The sequence below is a fragment of the Tachypleus tridentatus genome, chromosome 3, assembly GCF_004210375.1.
Source record: "Tachypleus tridentatus isolate NWPU-2018 chromosome 3, ASM421037v1, whole genome shotgun sequence".
Taxonomy (NCBI): Eukaryota; Metazoa; Arthropoda; class Merostomata; order Xiphosura; family Limulidae; genus Tachypleus; species Tachypleus tridentatus.
The window spans coordinates 69,507,389-69,532,104 of NC_134827.1; the positions used below are offsets into that span (position 1 = coordinate 69,507,389).

General features: G+C 32.3%; 1 protein-coding gene across 5 annotated transcripts; it reads left to right on the forward strand.

The window, feature by feature from the left end:
• The first annotated feature begins 512 nt into the window (after positions 1–512).
• On the forward strand, positions 513–22,999 carry Ing3 (Inhibitor of growth family, member 3). 5 transcript variants are annotated; one of them, XM_076494548.1, is made up of 12 exons: positions 523–618; positions 3,673–3,869; positions 5,480–5,545; positions 6,212–6,283; positions 6,534–6,634; positions 13,176–13,241; positions 13,447–13,543; positions 14,048–14,101; positions 15,739–16,007; positions 17,954–18,123; positions 20,252–20,441; positions 22,610–22,999. In XM_076494548.1, exons 3-12 carry the CDS (start codon positions 5,518–5,520, stop codon positions 22,724–22,726), a joined length of 1,164 nt encoding a protein of 387 aa, XP_076350663.1. In that variant the 5' UTR covers positions 523–618; positions 3,673–3,869; positions 5,480–5,517; the 3' UTR covers positions 22,727–22,999. The 5 variants fall into 5 exon arrangements, with proteins under 5 accessions (XP_076350661.1, XP_076350662.1, XP_076350663.1 ...); XM_076494549.1 differs by having other exon boundaries at positions 5,490–5,545; XM_076494546.1 differs by lacking the exon at positions 3,673–3,869 and having other exon boundaries at positions 513–618.
• Positions 23,000–24,716: the final 1,717 nt, after the last annotated feature.

Sequence of the window (24,716 nt, forward strand, 5' to 3'; positions counted from 1 at the left end):
ACACAGATATATGTACAAACACAGAATTATATAAAGTGTTAATAAAATATTAATTCATGTAATATTTGGGGCTTTAAGCATTTCTAATAGTTTATAAAAGATTTATTTTCGCCACGTTAATGAATACAACAGCAATAATTTTGATACGAGGCAGCTAGTCACTGCCATCCACCGCCAACTCTTGGGCTACTTTTTTACCAACAAATAGTGGGATTGATCGTAAATTATAACGCCCTTCACAGCTGAAAGGACGAGCATGTTTGGTGCGACAGAGATTCGAACCCGCAGCCCTCAGATGCCAGGCCGTTACTCTGTTTAATAAATGGGCATCCATTATAGAAACATTAAGATTAACATACATAGATACGTCAACTGCAGTAACACTTGTTTGAAAAAACATAAATAAGATATGACTGCCGAAATAGTTATTATCAATTAACCAGAATAATTTATTTTTCAAATCCTTTAAAAATATAATAAAAGTTTAATCCAGTATAAAAGAAATGTATATACGCGTTTCGCCGCCTAGGAGCAAGAGAGTAAGAAATCTCTATGTAGGGATGTTGTGGTTATGGAAGCTTAGGTTGTTTGTAGTATTTTGGAATACAGAATTATCAGGTATACATATTTTCTCATTAGGATAGGTAGTACAGTTTTTACTTTTATGTGACTGTGTATGAAACCCTGAACTTGAATTTCTAAGTTTTTCAAACTGTTAAATTTGTTAGTCGTAAATTTCGTAGTTCACTAGTTATTTACTTATTGGTTATTCTGTGCGCACCTCTGTTAGTATTTGTATAACTGTATCCCAAATTCTTTTCGCGAGAATCTAATTCACTTCTACACTATTAGGCATTTTTTGAACCGGTAAACGTGGTTTTGAAGCATATATTATATTTGTATTACATACTTATTTTATCTATATTTCTAACCAAAATTAATATTCTGTTATACAATATTTTTAGCGGGAAGTTCACGTTTTCTTGTAAAACAAAAAAACGTGGTTTGGAAGCGTGTATTCCAATAGTTTTACTGTTATGCACTTTCCTACTAAAGATTTCTAACGAAAGTTTTATAAATTATAATAAAGCCCGAGGGTTTTACAAATAAAACTTTGTGTTTAAAATATTTTTGTAAGTATATGAAAAGCTGTTGGTTTTAGGAGAATAAAATTTCTTCAGAGCAAAAACACACAATGGAATTAAATTTTTATTCAGAAAAGTTTGGATAATGCACACGTTGTTTCAAAATCATAATGCATATCCCTGTCGATATTTTACAAACTACCACTGGTTTTATTTTCTCTCTGTTTGAACACTAGTGTTTGATGGTTTGAAAAACCTATTTCATTGTTATCAGTTTACAGACAAAAATTAAAAACATTGTACACAGTATGATTGGTATAAGGGTAGAGTGAATTACAATATTTTGCTAATTTATTAAAAGAGGTAAAAGTGATCTCAAAATTACTATTGAAAATAGTGTTATCTCTCACTTCATGATATACCAATGTAAGTGCTGTCCAAATTTTTTTAATATGTCAATGCCAGTGTTGTCTCCCAGTTTACAGTATACCTGTATCAGTGTTGCATTAATTTTTACAATACACCAATGCCTGCCTCTTAATATGTTGTTCAAAGCCCATCAAATAATAGACAAAATCTTTCTGCAAAACTAAAACAACAACATGAATTTTAAAATCCTGTCAATTTGACATCATCTTTCCTGATTATTTCACTGTCATTCAGGATTCTTAATAAGCTTTTGTAATTGAGCATTACTTTTAGATATATTTTGAGGGTGGGTACTTAAAATATATTGACTAAATTAGTGCAAATCCCTCTGTAACAATTATGCCTTATCTTTGTATCATACTGATATTGGAGTTTTGGTTCTTATATGTATATAGGTGAGTGTATGTGTAATGTTATAATGGTAAAAAAGGAAGAAAATATATGTGTGTGGGTATATATGTATTAGTGAAAATAATTACATTTTAATGAATTTAAATAGTAAAATAAGTAAAATTATGAGGAAAGACTACCATAAAAATGGCAAATCCAAACCTCTGACTAACTATAATAGCCTTAACTAATTTCTATATCTATTGCTGTTCTTTATTTTTTATGTGAGACTGGCAGATGGAGGTTAAAACTGATAGATGGTGTATCCCCACTACTATGTGGTTCCTACTTCAGTCACCTCCAAAATCTAGGGTACATTCTATAATCCCACATCGTAACTTGTATCCTGGAATCTTTTCAGTTGATGCAGCATTTTTTTGTTTTGGCTTCTTTTTGAGTTAAAATTACATATATATATATATATATATATATATGTCAGTTTTTGTGAGCAAACTCCAATTCATAAATGTTCACCTGAAGTACTCATGACTGTAGATTATTGTGCATTCTGGAAGTGAAAATGAGAAACACCAGTACCTAGCCTATACACCACTTATAGCATTAACCCACTGTCACTTTATCCCTCTAATAACAACATTATACCACCCAACTACCAACTCCTGTGGTACTTTTAAGTAAAACCAAGTTTCAGACAACAGTCAGATAGGCAAACCCAAAAATAACAAACGTGGCCGAGAAAAAAAAGGAAGTATCATTTGATAGACATAGCTTCCATATTATGATGACTGTGAAATGGGCAGCAACTGCCTATTAAAGAAGAACTTGTAGAAATACATTGGTGATTGTACAATCTACTTATGTAGCTCAAGTGTGCAGAATGACATGTTGAAAATCTTTCATATTTAATTTTTACAAAAGTAGATTGTATAGTCCAGGTGTTTCTCCAATAGGCCATTTCACACTTAATTCAGATAAGGGGATGGTTAGTAGTAGATGACTGACTTCCTTTAAATGCAAAGCAATGAATGTAAATAAATGAATAAAATATTTATTATGACAAAAAACTGAAGACACATGTTGGGAATGACATTAACTTCTACTAGGCTGTGATAAGTTCCACAGCTTCCTCTCTCTCAGGTGTGTTTAGCTTGACATATTTTTTCCCCATGGTGTGTTTAGCTCCACAGCTTTCTCTCCCATGGTGTGTTAAGCACCACAGCTTCCTCTCCCTCAGGTTTGTTTTGGTTCACATCTTCCTCTCCCCATGATGTATTTAGTTCCACATCTTCCTCCCTTGGGTGTCTTTAACTCATGCTTCCTTTTCATCGGTATTAATTGTCACAAAAGTAAAATAGCAGTGCTCTTGAAATATTCCTTCACTTGACAACATCCTAGTAAAAACTAGCTAAATAAAGCCATCTGAATGCAACAGGTAAACTTTCTTTTGTTTAGATAATCTATTCACAACAGGACATGAGTCAAAGGTCATGTCATCATTTTTGTTTACTTGCATTCAAAATTTTATTGAACTACTATTTTATGAATTTATGTCAATAAATTTGGAATCAAATTGTAGATTATAATTCAAATGAGTTAATTTCTTAATTTAAAAGTAAACTTTAAAAGAACACACCTAAATATAGATTTTAGTGAGTTGTGGTATTTTGAATGCAACAATGTTTAAAATTATATGTTTGCAATGTCAAAATACTAAGTCTTTAGTTTTGTGCAAATTAAAAACTCAAATTACTAATATTATCAAGCTAGAATATAAACTAATAACCTTGTATCTTTTTATTTTGCTAAGGTATAGCTTATGTACTGTATCAAATGCAGTGGCCCCATTCACCTCTTTCCATTTTTGAAAACAATCCATTATATACACTTTGACGTATGACATGTGAATGACCAACCAACATCTTAGAATGTCCCCAGAGTGGTTTTCTCTGACATTTTAATCTGTGAAAACGCTACCACAATCTTTCGACTTAAGTTTTCAAGGAGGTAGGTGGTGTCTTTAATCTGCTTAAAGTTTCATAGTTTTTTAAATCTAAGTTCATCTTAGTTACTAAGCTTAATAAATTATAGTGGAATGTTATGGTATCACTAGAGTAATCTATGATTTTTAGGTTATTCAACTATATATATATATTACCTAAAAAAATTGTTTCATATCCTCCATGTGAAAATTTTAAAAGGCTTAGCAGTCTATGTCCAGCAGCAACCATGTACAAAGGTGGTTGTGAGAAGAGATAATTGTTTGTTTTACTTATTGTTTTATTTTTCTATATTTTAAGAATAATAAGTTTAATAGCCTGTTTCTAAATAGTAATATTCTATATATATAAAATGTGACTATATATTGTGAAATACTAGTCCACTAAAACACAACCAGGAGAGGGAAGACTAAAGTTTGGTTTTATATTACTGGATACATAGCATAAGCACGTGTACACTATATCAATACTAGTTATGTAATGTTAGCTAGGTATGACTAAAAGGTCAATGTAATAAAATATATGTGTAAATGTATAGAGCTATGAAACTTAAGCTATTTAGACTAAACATTTGTATTTTTGTGTTATAATATGTAGCCATTCTAGCATGAAAAAAGCATAATTTATATTTATTTCCTAATTTTTTTCATGATGGTTACGAGGCTAGTTAACTGACAGACCCTGCATAGTTAGGGTATAGAAAATGGAATAAAATATAAAGTCTTATTGAAAATAAACATATGAAATGTATTTAAGGGCATTTTGAAAACTATGCAAATAATATTTTGAAACAAAGAATAGTTGTTTAATCATAACATGAAGTCACTTTGCACTTAGACTAGTAATGAAAAATACTCATTTTCACAAACAAATCTTTAGTTAAAATATTTCTTTAAACAAAATCTGATTTTTGTATACAAAATACTTGTAATCTTTACTAAAAGTCTGTAAAATTTTATGAAGGTACACATACTATATCCAGAGTTGTAGTTCAAATACTTAACATGTGCAAATGTGTAGATGAACTCCTGTATATTTTACCAAGTCTGTAGTGAAAGGATTAACAACGTCACCTTGTGGCATTTGTTTTTCTTCAGCATTAGTTGGCTGTACTTAGAATTTATATATTACTGCATTATCTTTTCATGCCAAATAAGCATTATACAGTATAGAAAACAAAGAAACAAGGCAACCCCACTGGTTACATTGTTTTTTTGTTTTCTGAGCTGCATGTTGCTGCAATGACAGCAATTTAATAACTAAAACCTTCAAAACTCTGTATTCTATTAAAGCAATTTAAAAACATCTGCCTTCATATCAAACTCCCAGTCAGTCTAATTAGCTATTTGCCTGCCACAATAGATCCAGTAGGAGGTTATCTAGTACTTTATTAAAACATTTTTTGGGCCCAGTCCCTCAGCATGACTTGTATATGTTGATAATTATACAACTAGAGATTAACAGTTTCAACTCCATGAAATTTATGCATCATTTTTTGGGATTTGTAATTCAAATAAAATATTTTTTATTGTTTTCTAAAGTTTTATATGAATTGAAATCAATGTAGTTTTATAAGCACCGAATTTCAGAAAGGTGTCCATACTTAACATTTTTTAGTTGTTGACAGGACAGCTGTAGAGTGAGCCATCATAAAAATGTTGTATTTAGAAGACTATCTTGAAAGTAAGTGTTTTTTATTGCACAAATATGTAAGTTAATTTGATTGATTAATTTTTCAATAGTGATAATAATGTAAAAAAAAGGAGGGTATTTTTTTGTTAGCATTTAATTACATGATGTTTTAGCTTTAGAGACTTTAATACTTATGTTCACATTCAACAGAATTATGTTAATGAAGTGATTAACAGTGGCTGTTTCTTTACTTATTCACTAATTCTTTGGTTTTGAATTTCGCCCAAAGTTAGGCGAGGGCGATCCGAGTTAGCCATCCCTAGTATATAAGTGGAAGGCAGCTAGCTGGTCGTTATGATGTACATTATGATGTAGATTATATTTAGAATATTTTTGTTCATGGATTATGCTCATTGGTATAGTTAACACAGCTACATTGTACCTTTTTTAAAGAAAAAGTCTTGTATGAATAACAACTTTTTATTCAGTATTGATTGTATTCCCTTTTTATGTCTTATATTTTGGAAAAATATTATTGTTTTAATCCAAGTTTAATTTAAAAACTTTTCAAGCAGTCTAATAAGTTTTTTGTTACCTATATGAAATAGTTCAATAGTAACACTAAGTTTAAAAGATTATAAACTTTTAGCTTATTGTGTTATCACACTTATGTTAAAAGTACCAACATATTAGAAATAAGAATTTGTACTTTTTTAGTGATTGAACATCTACCACAAGAACTACGTGATAGATTCACAGAGATTCGAGAGATGGACCTCCAAGTTCAAAGTAAGGAAGGGTTCAATGTCTAGAAAGGCTTAAGAAGATTTGCAAAAGATAATTATTTTGATTTATCAATGTTATTAGTTACAAAATGGAAGAATGAACAAGTATGAGCAAGTTATTAAACGTCCAGACCAGATGGTTCTTGTCACAGTTTTTACACAGAGCAAAGTTTATTAATATCTACAATTTACAAAAGTAGTGTCAGTTTGACAGTAAGTAACAGTATTGAAACATGTTTCCATTTCTTGTGTAGATGGAATGGACAGTCTCGAAGAACAGGTTAAACAGTTCTTTCCTAATGCCAAGAAACTAAAACCGGATCAAAGAGATGCAGAGTACGAAAAGATTAGAGAGGTAGAAGATATACTCTTTCTATTCCTCAAATAAAATGTTATATATGAAGAAAATTTATTGACATACAGTAAGATCTTGTTTTAACATTTTTCTTGTTTAAGTGATTAGTGATTGAAAAGATTAGAGGTAGAAGACATACTGTTTCTATTCCTCAAATAAAATGTTATATATGAAGAAAATTTATTGACATACAGCAAGATCTTGTTTTAAGATTTTTTTTGTTTAAGTGATTAGTGATTGTGAATAATTAAAAAAAAACATTTGAAGAAGGTACAGATTAGTGAATCCAAGTATTATTTTTGCCAGATTGCAATTAACTGTAAAAAATGTCAGCAAGGTACTGTACACACAACAAAGATTACAGTAATTGTAAAGGATTACCGAAAAGATAAATATCACAGTAAACAGTGAGCCACTGTACAGCACAATAAACATGAAACTGTGACCTTCTGAGTAGTTCAACAAATATTTAAATAAACATTAAGTTACTCTAGTACAATAAAGCAATCTGTTAGCTACTTGATAGTATATCAAACATTAAATTAAACAGTGAGCTACTGTATAATACAACAAATATTAGATTGAACAGTTAGCTGCTATATAGTGCAATAAGGATTAAAGTAAACAGTGAACTAGTGTTAAGTACAACAAGTATTAACTGTTTTGCAACAGGCTTTGTATAATATGCACGATTTAAATATTAATACTATTCCTCTTAATGCATTATGTGTACTTTCATATAATTTGGTAGACATTTAATAGAGATTGCAGAACTTCTGTACACAAAAAATCAGATTTTTACTAAAGCTTTATTTGTGAAAATATCAAATCTGTTTCTTTAGTAGATTGAGTGTGAAATGATTTTCATGTTATCATTAAAAACTCTTCATCATCCCCAAAATGTCAAATATTATTTGTGTTATCTCTAAAACATCTTAAATGTATTTCAAATGTTTGTTTTCATTTAAACTTTATATATTTTGTTATTTTCTCTACTCTAACTATATGGGGGCTGTCGCACTGACCAACCTTGTAATCACCATAAAAAATTAAGAAATAAATATAAATTATGTTTTTTTTATTCTACAATGACTACAAATTATAACATGAAGGCATAAAGTTTTGTCTAAATAGCTTAAATCTTATAACATTATACACACACACACACACACACACGTATATATATATTATAACCATAAATATTTAACCCATGAAGAAAACATGTTAAAATTAAACAAAATATACTGCATATTTTTAAAAAAATCCAAGGGCACAGCACAAGCTACAACATGGGATCATAAAATGTATCCTAGATTTTGAAGGTGACTGAAGAGGTAGGACCTGCATTGTGGTGGGGATACACCAACTATCAGTCTTAACTTCCAGTTCACTAGTCTCACATAAGAAGATTAGAAATTTTGAAATTAGGAGAGTGAGATGTGGGTACTCAAGCCTACAATGTCCCACACCTATATCACCCTTCACTGCTTGCAGACAGTTGTGGGAAGGTGACTGCTCTCCTAAGTTAAAATAAGAAAAATATATACATATATATAGAGAGAATATTAATACTGAATAGTTAAGTAAAATAAAATAAAATCAAAAGGAAGGACTGTGTTAAAAGCATCAAATCCAAACCTCTGACTAATATTAGTTTGTTAAAAAAGCAACTAGCTGAAACAAACTAACATTAGTCAGAGGTTTGGATTTGTGTAGAGGCTATAATGTGGGATATAAAATGTATCCTAAGTTTTGGAGGCAACTGAGAAAGTAGGACCCATATTGTAGTAGGGATATACTGTCTGTCAGTCTTAACTTCTCTTTGTCAGTCTCATATAAAGAAATATAACAAAGGAATAGCAATAGAAATTAAAATAATGTAAATAGAAATTAGGAGAGTGAGATATGGGTACTCAAGCCTACAATGTCCCACACCTATATCACCCTTCACTGCCTACAGACAGTTGTTGGAAAGTGACTGCTCTTCCAAGTAAAAATAAGAAAAAGATAAACATATAAAAGATGAAAAAATATAAAGAAATTAAAAAAAAAGAAAAAGGTACTACCATTTGAGGGTAAATAAGATAAAACTTACCTCTTGAAATTAGCATGCCTGCCCCCAATATGGTAGAGGCACTAATTAATACAACATTGAACCATATCAGTATTTTAAGTTTTACAAGGTGTACATCTGCGTATAAAAGCACAACAGTCATAGTAAACTGTGTATGATATGAAACAAAATAATTCTTTTAAAGTTTATATATATATTTGAATAACCAGAAATCATAATTAACTATGATATCATAGAATTTCACTATAATTTATAATGCTTAGTAACTAAGCTTTATTTTATCTTAAAAAAATATGCAATTTCTAGCAGAGTAAAGACTCAATCTACCTGCTTGAAATCTTGGTTTCAGAGAATAAGTTGACTTTCTAAGTAGTACTCTGAAATGATTGAGAAAGCCACAAAATGGATTTCTGAGATTTTGATTGGTTATTTGCATGTTATATATTGAAGTAAGCATATATAAGGGACCATTACCAAGAATGGAAAGAGATGAGCAGGAAACTGTGTTTGATTCAGTACATAAGCCATATTTAAACAATTAGATGAGGTTCTTATTTTATATTCTAGCTTGTTAATATTGGTAATTTGAATTACTAATTTGTATGAAACTATAGGCTTTGTATTTGGACATCACAAACAAAATTTGAGTTATTATTGATGATGAGAAACCCACTTGAAGTAAAAATGTATATGAGAACAGCTGATATTGATATTAACACTTTTATTAATAGAGGAGAACAATATTTCGAACCTTACTATGTCATCTTGAGGTTAACAAAGAGAGAGCTTGCAACTGACTGTAGCTGGGTGAATGTCTTAGGGATGAGAGTATAAATGGGTACGGCATTGTAGGGAGGGCATTGCAGTTAGATGTTAGGCTATTAATTAGTATAGGTATAAAGATATTCCTTTATATTGATTTAATTTTGGTTTTAGTTTTTGTATAAATTGGGCTTATTTGATTTTGCATTTCTTTATATTTCTCTCCCTATTTAGCATCTGGGTGTTTTCTATGGTTATGCTGTGTTTATTTGATTTGCAGTGTTCAAAAATGTATTGAGGTGTTTTTTTTTTGTTCTTTGAATCTAGTTTCCATTTTTTGCTTGTTTTTCCAATATAGAAGTCATGGCAGTTATCACATTGTATTTTATAAATTATGTTGGTGTTGTGTTTGTCAGTGTAGTTTTTACATCGTATGGACTTTAGTTTTGTACTTGGTTTTTGAATAAATTTGGTATTTACTGGAATGTTGTATTTTGTTATAAGTTTTTTCCAAATGTTGGTTATTTTTTGCTTTAATACCCATGATGGGCAGAACACAGATTGCCCATTGTACAGCTTTGTGCTTAATTCCAAACAACATAAAATGCTTCCAGATTGGGACATTAATGTTGTATTCCACTTTGATTTTACTTCATTCTTACATTACCTATGGTTATGCATATTGCATTTTACTTGAGACATATTGGCTTGCAAGTAGTATCAGTCAGATATATTTATCAATATCACTCGTACCCAACATATCTTTTTTTTTATCATTCTTTACTTCCCAAAATCTTGGTGGCACATGAAGGTACCTCCTTCTCCCCCCCCCTTTCCTTTGCTTCTGTTTCTCTCTCTACCTTTGTCCTGATTTAGATAGACTTCTATGTTTGATGTGTACCCTTTCCATTCCCATCTATTTATTCTCTGGCAATATCCTTTTCCTCCTGAGATATTTCTCCCTTTACTCTTACCAGTTGGGTTCATTGCTTAATCCAGTTGACATTTCTTTTTGTCCTCTTTCCAGTTTATGCCATTTCATGTTACCTTCTATTAAATCCTCTATCTTATCTTTTCTCTTGCCTTTCAAGCCTTTAGAGAAGATTCTGTAGTTGGGCATGTGAACCACCCCTCACACATTCATCTCCTACTTTCACCATCACAGTGTGGTATTTGCTACATGTCAGACTTCAGTGTAGCTGTGACATTAGGTAGGTAGGTCTTTAATAATGCTTTAATTTCTTTTAGATGACTTTACTTCAATTTTTGTGTATTGGATACCACCCTTTGGGAAGTAGTGCCTGTCCGAATATTCTTTCTATACAAATCTGCACTGTACATTTGCTCACTTTTTCATGGCCATGCATGCTTACCTTTAAGATGGGATGTTTCACAAGATCACTTTGGTGTCAATAACCTTGTAATACCTGCTTTATAAATAGGCCTATTCTGCACAATACCACCCATGGATGATGTGGGATAGCTGTCCATCCCTGCCATGGTTTGATTGAATAAATTGGTATAGTTTGTTTTTCAAAATAAGGTTTTGTGATTGCTCATTACACTGTCTTGGGTGTAGCAGTCCCTCCCCAACTCTTCATTGCTGTCTTTTCCTCCCTTTCTTCCACTGAAGTATGAGAGTCCTTATCACTTCCAAGCCACTGAGGTGGTTGACCATGAAGGCATCCTGTTGGATGGGTTCCATACAGATGACTATAACTATTTAGAGTAGAGCAGTGGTGTTCTGCCAGCATAGAAGGCATACCGCCCTCTGGATTTAATGACACATATGACAGAGTGAGATGTTTCAATGCAGTTTACACCGTCGATTTGGTGCCCTCATCTTATCATCACACAGATGTTGGTACTCCACTCATGGTTTTGGAAATCAAGTGAACTAATCAACACAAGTCCTCACATAGATTGGAGGTTGTACATCTTCCTCCTTTGATTCTTCCTTCTATGTCATAGGTCATGGAGGTTATAAATGGGTTGTTTCCATTTCTGTCCTGGGCATTCCCTCATTTTCTCTTTCAGTGGTGATATTATTGACCTTTGGGTATTTCTGACCAAGCTCATAGTTGTGCGAGTTGATTGTATGTAATGAACTTCTCTCAGATACAAGATGTCACATTCTTAGTTTTCTGGCTCATTTCCACTCCTGTGTCATGCCCTGGAGCTATTAATTTCCTAACATCCATGATTTTAGGGCTTGAGGTGATAACTTTATGATCTTCATCCTACTTTAATGAGGTTTTGGGTGTAGTTGACGTATTGAGTATGGTCCACTCTACCCTAGCCACTCTACAGTGTGGGACACATTCTCATTTATAAACTTTTCTTCTATGGTATTTAGTTATTTATTTACTTATTTGATTGGGATTTCTTTACTGACTTATCTTTTCGTATTGGGATTGCACCCTTTCTTTTCTGCAATATTTATTCGTAACTGTTCATGACAAGAAGATATCTAATGGTGTGGTGTTTTTCTTAAGTACAAAGTTATCCTTTAGGTGCTTTTGCAGGGATATGTTTCTTCTTCCTTCTCATTTCAGTGTGGTATTCTAGCTAATCTTATGAGAGAAGGGAATTACTGTATTGGAAGTTATAATTTTTCTGAACCAAAAATGTATTTCTGATAGTTACTTCCCTCCACAATCTTCCACTGCTTATGTCGGCTAACCTTCGATATGATGGTTCAGTTGTGATGCATAAAGGAAGACACATGATGCTTGCTTTCCTATTGATGGAAAGATAAACATGTTTAGTTGCTCATGAGACATTTTGGAATCTTTGATTTCAATAGGGGGACATGTGGAAGGCTGATGGCATGTTACAAAAAATATTGCATATAGAGGGCATCATGAAATGGGAAAGGCTAAATTTGTGAGAGAACCAAAGTACCTATTGAAAATACATTTTCAGTTTAAGTGAATTGTAAAACAGTTTATTTCAGTACAACAAACATTGTATTAAACACTGAAGTACATGGTGAGCTACTGCAATACACAAAACCTTAAATTGTGAGCTACTTTGTAGTACAACAAACATTAAAGTAAACAGTGAGCTACTCTAATATTATTCTTTAATACAGAGAATATAAAAATAACTACAGAATGCTCAATGCAATAGAAATATTAAACTAATTTGAAAACTGTTAAATGCAAGATGTTATAAAGTAATTTACCAGCTACTGAATATATAAATTATACATCTTAATATTTTAGTTTGTAATTAAACAATAAAGATGTGTATGTGTTTCTTAAACCCATAATATGTTTAAATTAGTAGGTAAAAAAATAAACATTATTGTCTATATTATGAGTATGTTTTTTTCAATTGTGAATTTTCAGCTCTTTTACTGAGAAGTGGACCAAAAAGTTACAATTCAAAGAAAAGTATTTGAAGTGTAGAGAATAGTCCATAGACCTTTTACAATGTCATATGTGTGTCAGTATTATACCTAAGTAAATAATATTTTATGTACTTATTACTGTTTAAGTTATTCTCTGTTAGCCTTCTTTGGAGGAACATAAGACAATTTCCTCAGTGAATCATTCTATAGAAAAGAAATTGATATTGTAAAAATATTCACTGAGATCATTATTTCCCCATTACATTAAAGCTTTTATGATGTGTTGAATTGAAACTAGAAATTTAGAACATTTAATATTTCTAGTACACTCAGTTGTTGTTTTTTTGCAGGATTATTACAAGGCCCTGGAAGATGCAGATGAGAAAGTTCAAATAGCAAACCAGATGTATGACTTGGTTAGCATTTTATTAGAATTGTACTTTATAATAAAATTTTAGTATGTAACACAACCTGTACCATGATGAGCTGATAATTTTTGTTTCAAACAAAGTCGACAAAAAAAAGTGTGAATGTAAATGCTTTTTTTTATGGAACTAAAAGATTTAATGTTTTATTTTATCTGTGTATTTGTACTGAACTCTGTTATTAAAAATTTCTTAGGTGGACAGATACTTAAGAAGGTTAGATCAAGAGCTTCAGAAATTTAAAATGGAATTAGAAGCAGATAACCCAGGAATTACAGAAGTTTTAGAAAAAAGTGAGTTTTAACAGCAACATTTTTTTTACTATTAGCAGACTTAACTTCATGACCAGCTTAATACTGTTTTACAGACTTGTGCTTCTACGCAAAAAGTTAAAGAAAGAAAAATCAAATTTGTTAAAAAAACAAAAAAACAGTTATATTCTATTTGCTAATAATCAGAACATATTGTTCCATGTACACTAAACTTTGTGTACATATTAAATTAGCTTTTGGCTTTCCAGTCTTTAATTGTAGCTACCTCACATACCTGTTTGTTAAAATTCTAAAAAAAATCTAATCTATCACTACTATATTTAAACTGTTGCAAAGGTTTCAGGATGAGGACTATGATGTTTATAGATTTAGTTGTATTAGGCATCCTTTAATTCTCACCTTTGCAACAACATCCAGGTATAATGACAAAGTTTTATGTTGGGCTAATAATATATGATAATATAGTGTTTCATATTTTTGGCTCGTAAGGAGTTATGATTAAGTTTTTTTTTTTAACTCTTGTAGGGTCTTTGGAGTTAGATAAACTTCCAAAACTTCAAAACAGTTTAAAGGCTGAAAGTAAGTGATGAAAATTAGTATGTTGGAGATATTACACTGGTTTTAAAGCTTTCACTACACTTTGGATTTATGGATAATTGTTGTAATATTTATAGCATTCCCGAATTCAAGAATACTTTGAAAGATACTATTCAGCAAGAAGTTGAGTACATTCTATTAATCAAAGTTATGGCATTACAACCTGTTTTGACATGCCTGATCGTGACCTGTCTGACAATCATGCATCTTATCAATAACACTGCTCAATTTAATTTCTGTTTCAAAAGGCTTTATTATGTTAAGATTTCTATAATTTAGTGTATAAAGACAACAGTTTCCTAGTGTCTAAGAGTACGATTACCAATAAATCCATAAACACTGTGTCTCATAACTTGATGGGTTTGTCTTAATATGAAATAGCATGAATACATGTTTCTTTCTCCACCTATTTGAGGTATGTGAAAACAGTGGAATTTATCACTAAAAGCCTGATTTTGACAAACCCATACCGTGCTGATCTTGTTTGCAGATGGAGGTTCATTTTGATTATGTTGCATACTGTTGCTTTTGCTACTGACTTTTATGTTTTTGGATTCTCACAAGATGCTGAACTGCTTACCATATCTGATGCACAACTTGTTTAATGTCTCAGGACAGCTGTGGTATCCTAAGAAAATTCATATTCTATTAAGCACAAGGAATATCTCTCATTCTGGAAATTCTAAATCCCTGTTCTGAACACATATTTAATGATCTTAGGGAGTGAATATTATGTGTTGGAAAAAGTTACATACCCTTTTCATATATATTCAGTTTTCAGTGGTATGCCTATAATTAGCCAAACAATGTTCCAAATATCATTGTGATACTATTATTGTATCATAACTTTTTATCAGCTGTACTTGTCACATGACTTACTGATTTGCATATTAAAATCATTTTAATATAATGTACTCAACCCTCTGCATGTTTCCATCATCCTGCTCTTACTGATTTCATACATACTGTTTAAGGTATTACTGATTACCAAGTTCTTAAAGTTTTATCATTCATTTCTCACATAATGTATGTATACTATTTAAAATACTTCTGAGTTGTTAAAAGTTTTATCGCTTGGCTCTTCCCAGGCATATGAATGAATAATGTTTGAGTTACTACAAAGTATAATGTTAATTCTTTCATTTCTACCACATCCATTGAACTTACATCAGTTTCTTAAAGCATTAATAAATGGAATTGTTGAAGGTGTTATGTAAATAGCCCAATCACTAAGAAGTTATAAAGTAAATGTGGGTTTGAAGTGGTTACATAGATTTTGATTAGTACAAAGCTAAACAGCATTATGTTGTGACATAAATATTAGATGTAGTAATAGAAACCTATACATGAGTTTCAAAATTATCTAGATTTTGGTTAGCAATTGATAATGTTAAAAGTGGTAACATAGATTGGAGTTAGTGACAAAACTAAACACTTATTAAGGATTGCTGTGTGCACTGAACTCAAAAAATGTTTATGTAGATTGAACTTGGTGATATTTAATACAGACCTAGGTATTTATTAGAAGCAAATATGATATTTAAGTAAAACATGTTACTGAAAATAATAATAATAGTAGATGTTTAGGAAGATTGTAAATCTGATTTTTCAACTGAAAGAACGCAAGCTAGGTGTGGCAGGTGGACAGATTTGTCTACCAGAGAAACGGACACAGTCAGAAAAGGTATTAGCGTCTGTTGGACACGAAGGGAGCCGAGAAGCAAAAAATACTGGAGGAACTTCATCAAGTCAGTCGTCTACATCATCTGTTAGTAGCACTGGAGGAGAAAAAGTGACAACTTCCCAGTCGTCATTAAGCTATGGTCTTCCAGTTGGTAGTAATGCCATTGCAGCAGCTGCATCCCAAGCAATAGCAGCAACTCAGCAGGTACGATTATTCTAATTATTTTTCTGCAAATATCTTTAACTTAAAGAACCATCTGACAGTGGTGATCAAGGTCATTGTTTGCTAGCCATAATACAAGGTGTATACAACAGATTGTGTTGTTTAATGTAAGTTAGCTATTATTGGCAAGTGGAGTTTAACAATCTTCAACTACTCTCTTAAACTTCTAATGAATTTGGGTCAAATGTTGTATACTTTTTACAGTGTTACATTCAAAATTGAATTTCAAACAACTTTTATCAATGTATTTCAATAAACTTTTGACTTTCATTTAGAAGGTTCTAGAGTTATGCAAATGAAATGTTAAAACTGAAAGATGAAAAAAATATTTTTAATCTCAGTTTTAAAGTCACTGTGCACTCAGGCTAACCCAGTAGATGCTCCATAAACTTAGAGGTAAAACTTCAGTGAAAATACTTAATTAAAAACTCTGTTTTTCAAAATATTTCCAAATTTCATGAAGTTAAACTTTATAAATTAAAGGGTGTATTATATGTAGTTTTGTGGTTACAAGGTCATTCAAAATGATTGAGACCATGCACAATGGTAATTAAGAGTTTTTAACTAGAATTATTACCTTGATCTACCAGTTTTGTTTTTATCACTGTTTAACAATCTATGTCATAACTAAGGCTATTTTGATCTTCCAGTCTTTTTTCTTTTCTTTTTTCACTCTTTGATGATGTAGATTAATATACCAGTTATACACACTAAAAGTTGTTGTTGCTTCATCTACATTTGAATCAATACACTGGCTACACACTTTTATATTTTTCTGACCTGAATCCGTATATTAGTTATACATACTAAAAGTTAGTTCTTAATTTATGTGGTTGTAACTTGAACCAGTACACCAGTTATACACACAAAAAATTCTTGATTTATGTCTCTTTAACCTGAATCAGTACACCAGTTATACACACTAAAAGTTAGTTATTAATTTATATGGTTGTAACTTGAACCAGTACACCAGTTATACACACTAAAAGCTAGTTCTTGATTTATATGGTTCTAACTTTAATTAATCACATGAAGAAAACTTCACAGTGGTTTTCTTCACCTACATTTCCTTTTTCTTTGTGTTTTTTGTTTTTAAATTTTCAAACATGAGGGACTGATTAGTGTTAATGTATATCTGATTTGTGTGGATTTCATCACTATATCACTTGTGAACTGTGTGAAATTTTAGAATGTATTGTGTAAATGAGGATATAAATATGAGCCTAAGGTACATTCCTAGCTATGTTTAATTAATGACATATTGGAAGGTGTATTATAATTGTGACAAAGAGTTATACTGTAGTAGTAAGTAAGTTTCTGTTTCCAGTTCCTGATAGACTCTGTTATTGCTGTGACCCTAAATGCTGTTTTGTTGTTGTTGAAAAAAAAAATGACATTAGCTTAAAAATTTGAATTACTTTTTTGTTGTTGACTGTGAAGGAATGCAGGGGTAAATTGGAACTTTTGATCATCAGTCTGTACCATTTCAGTAGTGATACATCATATATTTGTATGGGAGTTGCAATTCCTTGAATATATTTGGAATACACTAGCAGCATTTGTAACATGCTTCTCATACAAGTTTTGAACAACTCTGTACACAAGACAAACAATAAATAGGTGTCCAGTCCAAGTAGCCTGGTTTAGAACATGCAGTGTAACAAATCTGCATAGTTATAGTGGCACATAGCAAGCCAGTGTTCCAAAACCATAAAGTTTGGGCAGTTTTAACATGTAAATGTAGTTGAAATATTTGAAGCATCAACCTGCATGTTGTATTCTTACTGGACAGTTGTCGCATTTTTTGAGTAAATGTATTACGAATGTCAAAGCTTAAGTTTAAGACTTCTATGTATATATATATATGTGTGTGTGTTTGTGTATATATTCTCTAGTTGTTTGGTATATTTTAATATTGGCATTTCCAGATGCAGCAGGGCAGAAGAACAGCTAGCTTAAAAGCTAGCTATGAGGCTATTAACACAGGGACACTGAATCACCTTCCCAATTTAAGTAGAGAATTTACTTTGGCAAGTAAAGACATTGGTTCTTTGACATCAATTCAAACTGCTCATGAATCTACAAAGAAATCAAAGAAGCAAGTGATTTATTAAATTTTCTTTTGTGTTTTTGTTAAGAAGTACTGTTTGATGTAATGCATAGTATAGTAATATTGTTGTGTACACAGTGTGTTAAAAATGTAGTACATAGTTTTGTTAACTAATTTTTAAGAACTTTTCTGCTAAATATAAAAATTAGCTCAATAATTTAATTGTAATGTTTGTTGCATACATCATTAAAGATAGAAAAATAGTACAGGAACTACTTTAGTTGTAATAATTGTTACACTTATATAATTAAATATAAATAAACAGTGCAAGAACTAGTTTAAATATAAGAATTGTCACATACATAAATACAGAAATCAGTGTGAAGTACTTTGTCCCTCTACAGCTTTTGTTATTCATGTTACAAAATTGATTTAAAGGATATATATGCACAGTTATACTAACCTTTATTTCACTCATCCTGCTGTTTCATAGTTAATAGTTAAAACCTGTCCGTAAAAACTAAATATTTTACACTATACAGTATATGGGTGTGATAAAAGCTAAATATTTTACACTATACAGTATATGGGTGTGGTAAAATCTAAATATTTTACATTATACAGTATATGGGTGTGGTTCTTTCAGAGCTCTTTAAAAACATAAATTCCAAAATATCTCAATTGTAAGTATTTATCATTAAGTACAGTGGAGCGCCGTTAAGCAGCGGTATTTGGGGGGTCAACCTGCTTAACCACGGCTTGAAAAGCCGAAGTCGCCGACAGCTCCGCCAAGGAGCCTCATCCGGGCCATTGCGTGATCATTATATCGGGTTACCAAATTAAACATAATACTTTAATTATTTATCACTTTTTTCATGGATTTACTGCAGATTAACTTTAATGTATGGAGAGGTGTGATTCGGTAACAATGGCGGCCTCCATAAAGCTGACATAGAGAGCGGATAAGGTAGATTAACGGTCGATTTCTATTGTAATATATTTTATTTATTTCCCAAATTAAAGCAAATCCTTTTTAAATATCCCCTTGAAGTTATAAAACCAGGATTAAATTCGTAAGCCGCGTTTTTACACGTTCTTAACTTTAGCGGTGAGCCACGATAATCCTCGCTCACAAGACTTGCTACTGCGGCTTAAGCGATTTCGTGGTTTACTGGTCCATGGCTTAATGGCGCTCCACTGTAATAGGTTAATCAGAACTAAGTAATAACACTATGTTCTAACTACAGTAGAGATTTTAAATGTAAAATGTGTCATAAAGTCTGATAGTTCATCCCCCCTGGTTACAGTTGTGATCATGATACAGTGACCTTCCACTAAATATATTTAATTAAAGTGTGACAGCCCTTTCTCACTGTTACACCTGTGGTCATTATGCTAGATATATTTAGTTAAACCCTGGTAGCCCTTTTGTTCTGGTTACACCTGTTGATACAGCAACCTACTACTAGGTATATTAGTTAAAGCCTGGTAGCCCTTTCTTCCTGGTTACACTTGTTGATACAGCAACGTGTACTACTAGGTATATTAGTTAAAATCTTGTTGCCCTTTCTTCCTGGTTACACCTGTTGATACAGCAATCTACCACTAGGTATATTAGTTAAAGCTTGATAGCCCTTTCTCCCTGGTTACATGATACAGTTACCTACCAATAAATATTTTTGGTTAAAAACCTGGTAGTTTTTGCCTTGTGTACAGCTGTATGTAGCCAAAATGCAAATAGTTTAAAAGGAGTTTCAAACTTGCATTTTGGAATCTTTGGCTTTTGACTTCAAGCATAAATAAACTTTATTAAAGTTTTTTGTGTTGGTTAGTTTTTATCTGTCTTGTATTCATGTAACAGAGATTAAGAGTACCTTTCCTAACAAAATTTGCTTTTCTTGATGACAAGAAACCCACTTGAAATAAAAATGTATCTCAGAATGGCTAGTTCTGTAGTATTAACACTTAATGATAAGCAGAGAACATGTTTCAATCTTTCTAGGTTATCTTCAGGTTAACCTAACAAGGTCAAACAAAACATTCTCTGCTCACCAATAAAAGTGTTAATACCCATGCCAATCATCCTGAGAAACAAATGTTGCTTTTGGTTGGCTTTCTTAACAGTTTAACTAGTTGATCAAAACATAATTTTGTTACTGTGATTGGAATATTTCAGAGGTTCATCACGTTCTAATCAAGCCCAGCCTGTTGAACCTATACCTCCTCCATCAGAAGACTCTGGTGATTCGAGTTATTATGACGAGAGCAATCAAGCTGTAGACTGGACTTATGATCCAAATGAACCTCGCTACTGCATATGTAACCAAGTTTCATATGGCGATATGGTTGCTTGTGATAATGAAGATGTGAGGATGGTTATCTTAATTTTGGAGTGTTTTATAATTTGAAATTAGTGCTTGGTTTACTTTAAAAGTGTTACTGGTGAGAGAACACTTACAAGCACAGCAGTATTAGTGCTTGGTTTACTTCAGAAGTCTCTTCACACTAGCACTTATCTGTTTTACATTTTATGGAAATGTATACTTCTGATAATAATGTTCTTAACACAGTGACACTGTGTGTATCACTGCACAACATGGGCAATTAATGTTAAATCAAAGCCTAATTAAATTCTTTAAACTAACACTGAAATAATATTTTAGTGTTAATGATAAAATTACCAAAGTACCTAAATTCCACAAAATACAAGTATAATTTTTGAAAAATGATTTAATTTTGTAGACTGTGGAATTACTATATTATAGTAGCTTTATTGTTAACATTAGAAATAGTTTAATGTTTGTGAACATTAATGTTGATTTAAAGACTTGATTAGGTTTTGATTCTAAACATTAGTCACAAAATAATTTGTTTTTTGTAATCCAAGTTTTTAAGAAACCAAAAATTTAAAATTAAAAGAGGTGTAAATTGAAAACAAAATATATATATATATATACTCGTCAAAAAATATACGCAAAAGGGATATTTTTGTTATTTTAAAGAGAAATATATGTAATAACGTTACAAGCTCAGAGTATGTGATGTTACACGTGTTAAGGCACTGATTGTCAGACCAAAATGACAATAAAAGTTGTGCACTTTGAAAACCGAGGAAAACATCGGACTTTTCGCCAAAACGCATGCGTGTCCAATAAATTTGTTTGAGAGATCTGCATGTTCTGCAAGTGCAACATGTGCAAAATCCCTATAAAAGTGACGGGTTCTCGGTTTCCATAGCTCAGTGTTAAGCCACCGACACGCAATACAGTTACGCCAAGACTGACTGAAGTACAACGCAACAACGCCATTGGTCACTTGGAAGCAGGCGAATCTCGATCAGATGTTGCCAGAGCTGTGAATGTCCACCCAAGCACCATCACAAGGCTATGGAATCGTCACCAACAACATGAATCAACTCGTGACCGTCCACGATCTGGCAGACCTCGTGTGACCACGCCCGCACAAGATCGCAACATCTGGTTATGTCACCTTCGGGATAGGACCACCACTGCGACGTCTACTGCCTCAACCATACCAGGGCTGAGTAGGATTTTCGATCAGACCGTACACAACCGTCTACGAGATTCTTAGGCCCCATGTGCAACCCATCATGGTGAACGTCAACGACGTTTTTCAACATGACAACGCCCGTCCTCACACAGTCCGACTCACCACTGTCTTCTTGAGACACCACAACATCAACGTTCTTCCCTGGCCCTCCAGATCACCAGATTTAAACCCCATCGAACATCTTTGGGACGAATTGGACCGACGTCTGCGACGGCGACAACCTTAACCGCAGGCTCTACCTCAGCTTGCAGCAGCTTTGCAGGCTGAGTGGACAGCCATTCCACAGGATGTGATTCGTCATCTCATCGCTTCCATGGGCAGGAGATGCCAAGCAGTTATTGATGCTCACGGGGGCATACTCGTTATTGACGTTGAGTGACGTTAAACTTCACCTAGTGAGCGTGGACTTCGCCTTTGCAGACTTTGGATGTTCAGCAGTGAATATGCAAAGTTTCACACATGTCATACAGAACTACCCGGAATAAACTTGTTAACAGTTTGTCTCAAATTTTGCCTTTTGCGTTTCTTTTTTTGAAGAGTATATTTACATACATTATAAAGTTGTACTTTTGTGAAAAGAAATACATTTTACTTGCTTTCAGATTTTATTGTTTCATACTAAAGGATAGCTAACCTGTGGTGTTAATAAAGAGTTTGTTTATTAATAAATAAATAAATAACAGTTTCTTAATAAGAATTTGGATTTTCTTATATTTATCAGAAACTATTAAAAATAATTCCTTATCGTATTGTTTCAAATTTTTTAATCATTACAAAAATTATAACTTGGAAGTTTTCCACAAGATGGCAGTAACCTTTCCGCGTGTTTATTCACATGAAATATTTACGAAGATAATAATAACACAGTATGACTTGTTTAACTGAGTATGGCATCTTAGAATATTAGTGACGAATTACTTTTATACCAGTTTTAAATAATTCACTAGTTTATATTTTTTTACAGTGTCCATTTGAATGGTTCCACTATCCTTGTGTTGGAATCACTCAGCCACCCAAAGGCAAGTGGTTTTGTCCTCAGTGTACTGCAGCTATGAAAAGAAGAGGGAAAAAAGAAAAATAATTTTGTACATGTGCTTGAATATAGTTATATATGTTCAGAAAGATTGGTCAGATCATTTGCAAATATATTCTGTGATAACTGTATGTTTCTAGCATTACAAATCTTTGCCAACTTCTGTCAACTGATTTTGGTTCTTTTTATGTTAACGACTAGTAATATTGTGTACTGTACAGTGAGTATAATAGTTTTGACAGTATGTTTTAATTCATTTGTATTATAGAATTGCAGTGTTTTGAATAAATCCCATATATCTTGTGTTGAAACAAAATAAAAGTATTATGTGTTGTTTTTAACCTAAATTATTAAACATGAAATTGATAAAAAGGAAGAATCTGTATAGCAAAATTTATAGTCCAGAGAAATTCCTTTAACTTTCTAAATAGTTTGAGTTTCACCTGGTGAGAAATTCAAGAGATATCTGAATGGATTATTAAACACAACATCGTGTATGGCTCTGGTATAAGCTAGATTTTTTAACTAATCAGTAGCCTCTACAGTCGTCTGTGGTGATGAGATATCTGTAACATTTACAGTTTCGTGTGGTGGTCAGGCATCAGTGCGTGTCAGAATAGCCTACATGATCAACTAAGTCAAGTTATTAATTACTACTAATTGCGCTGTTGTCGATCAATCTGGCTGATCCCTTACATTTTCATTAAGTGGAATTGCGAATTCAAAATCTCAAAGACGTTGTTTGTAGGAGCTTTGTATCATTACATTTTGTAACATGGCGAAAATTAATTCATTTCTAGAGATATTGAGCTACTACTACCTTATGTTATCTTAAACAAATAGTGAAACCTATATCTAACTTAAAAGTATCTGTTGTTAGATGGCGATAGAGCATGCAGCCATTGGAAACCATGATTCAAACTTGACTTATTTCTAACAATATTTAACTGCTACTAACTAACATTGGGTTATTAAATACGTAAAGAAACCAGTTCATTAGTAAGGGTGTTTAACGTTAGGTACCACTAAAGAATCCAGTTGTTGAAATTCAATCTGAGCTAATCTCGTTTCCAGCAATGTTGTGCTGCAAATAAGTCAAAATAATAACGTAAAATCGATACAGTAGTTAGAGTATATTTCGTTAGATGACGTCAGCTGATTAGATTTTTGTCGTACAAAGCTTTATTTATTGTTAAATAGTGCTAGTAGATTGTTGTTGAGTGCAGAACAAGTAGACTATTTGTACTCTGCCTACACGGGGTATCGAAATGCAATATTTAACAAGTTTGGATGTCTTAGTAAGGTGCCATGGTACTTTATCCTAAAGACATATTCTTGTCTTTTTGAATTTCGCACAAAGCTATTCGAGGGCTATCTGCACTAGCCGTCCCTAATTTAGCAGTGTAAGACTAGAGGGAAAGCAGCTAGTCATCACCACCCACCGCCAACTCTTGGGCTACTCTTTTACCAACGAATAGTGGGATTGACCGTCATATTATAACGCCCCAACGGCTAAAAGGACTAGCATATTTGGCGCGACGGGATTGCGAACCCGCGACCCTCAGATTATGAGTCGCACGCTTTAACACGCTTCGCCATGCCGGGCCGACATATTCTCATAGTAATTACAAGAAAATAAAACACGTTGGTGACCTAAACAGGAAGCACTGCCTTCTAGAGAGAATAAAGTAAATTATTCTCGTACGCATACCTTGTAATAGAAAATGAATCGTAGACTTTTTAGTAATTTTTCCAACGTATTGCACTAATAATTGATTGTAATAAATATAGAAAAAAATATAAAATTAAATAGTTAAAAAGTCATCTTTTTTTCACGTGGAGCACTTCGAAGATGTGTTACCTACAGAAGAATTGTACAAGTATTCTTATTTGTTAGCTTTAAACCTTGCAGTGTGAATCCACAAGCGTATAGTCACTTTGATTATGTCTATTGGGTAAGAGTAACGTGACACGGCCCCCAAGGTAGAAACTGACATAAAACTTTCTACTGGAAGACACTGTGCTTCCAAATTACTCT

Bases quoted from the DNA above. Each gene is read 5' to 3' on its own strand.
- Ing3 (XM_076494545.1), top strand. From the start codon at position 561: ATGTTGTGGTTATGGAAGCTTAGGTTGTTTGTAGTATTTTGGAATACA. The intron at 13,242-13,446 runs GTTAGCATTTTA...AAAATTTCTTAG, and splicing joins CAAACCAGATGTATGACTTG to GTGGACAGATACTTAAGAAG. The intron at 18,124-20,251 runs GCAAGTGATTTA...GGAATATTTCAG, and splicing joins TCTACAAAGAAATCAAAGAA to AGGTTCATCACGTTCTAATC.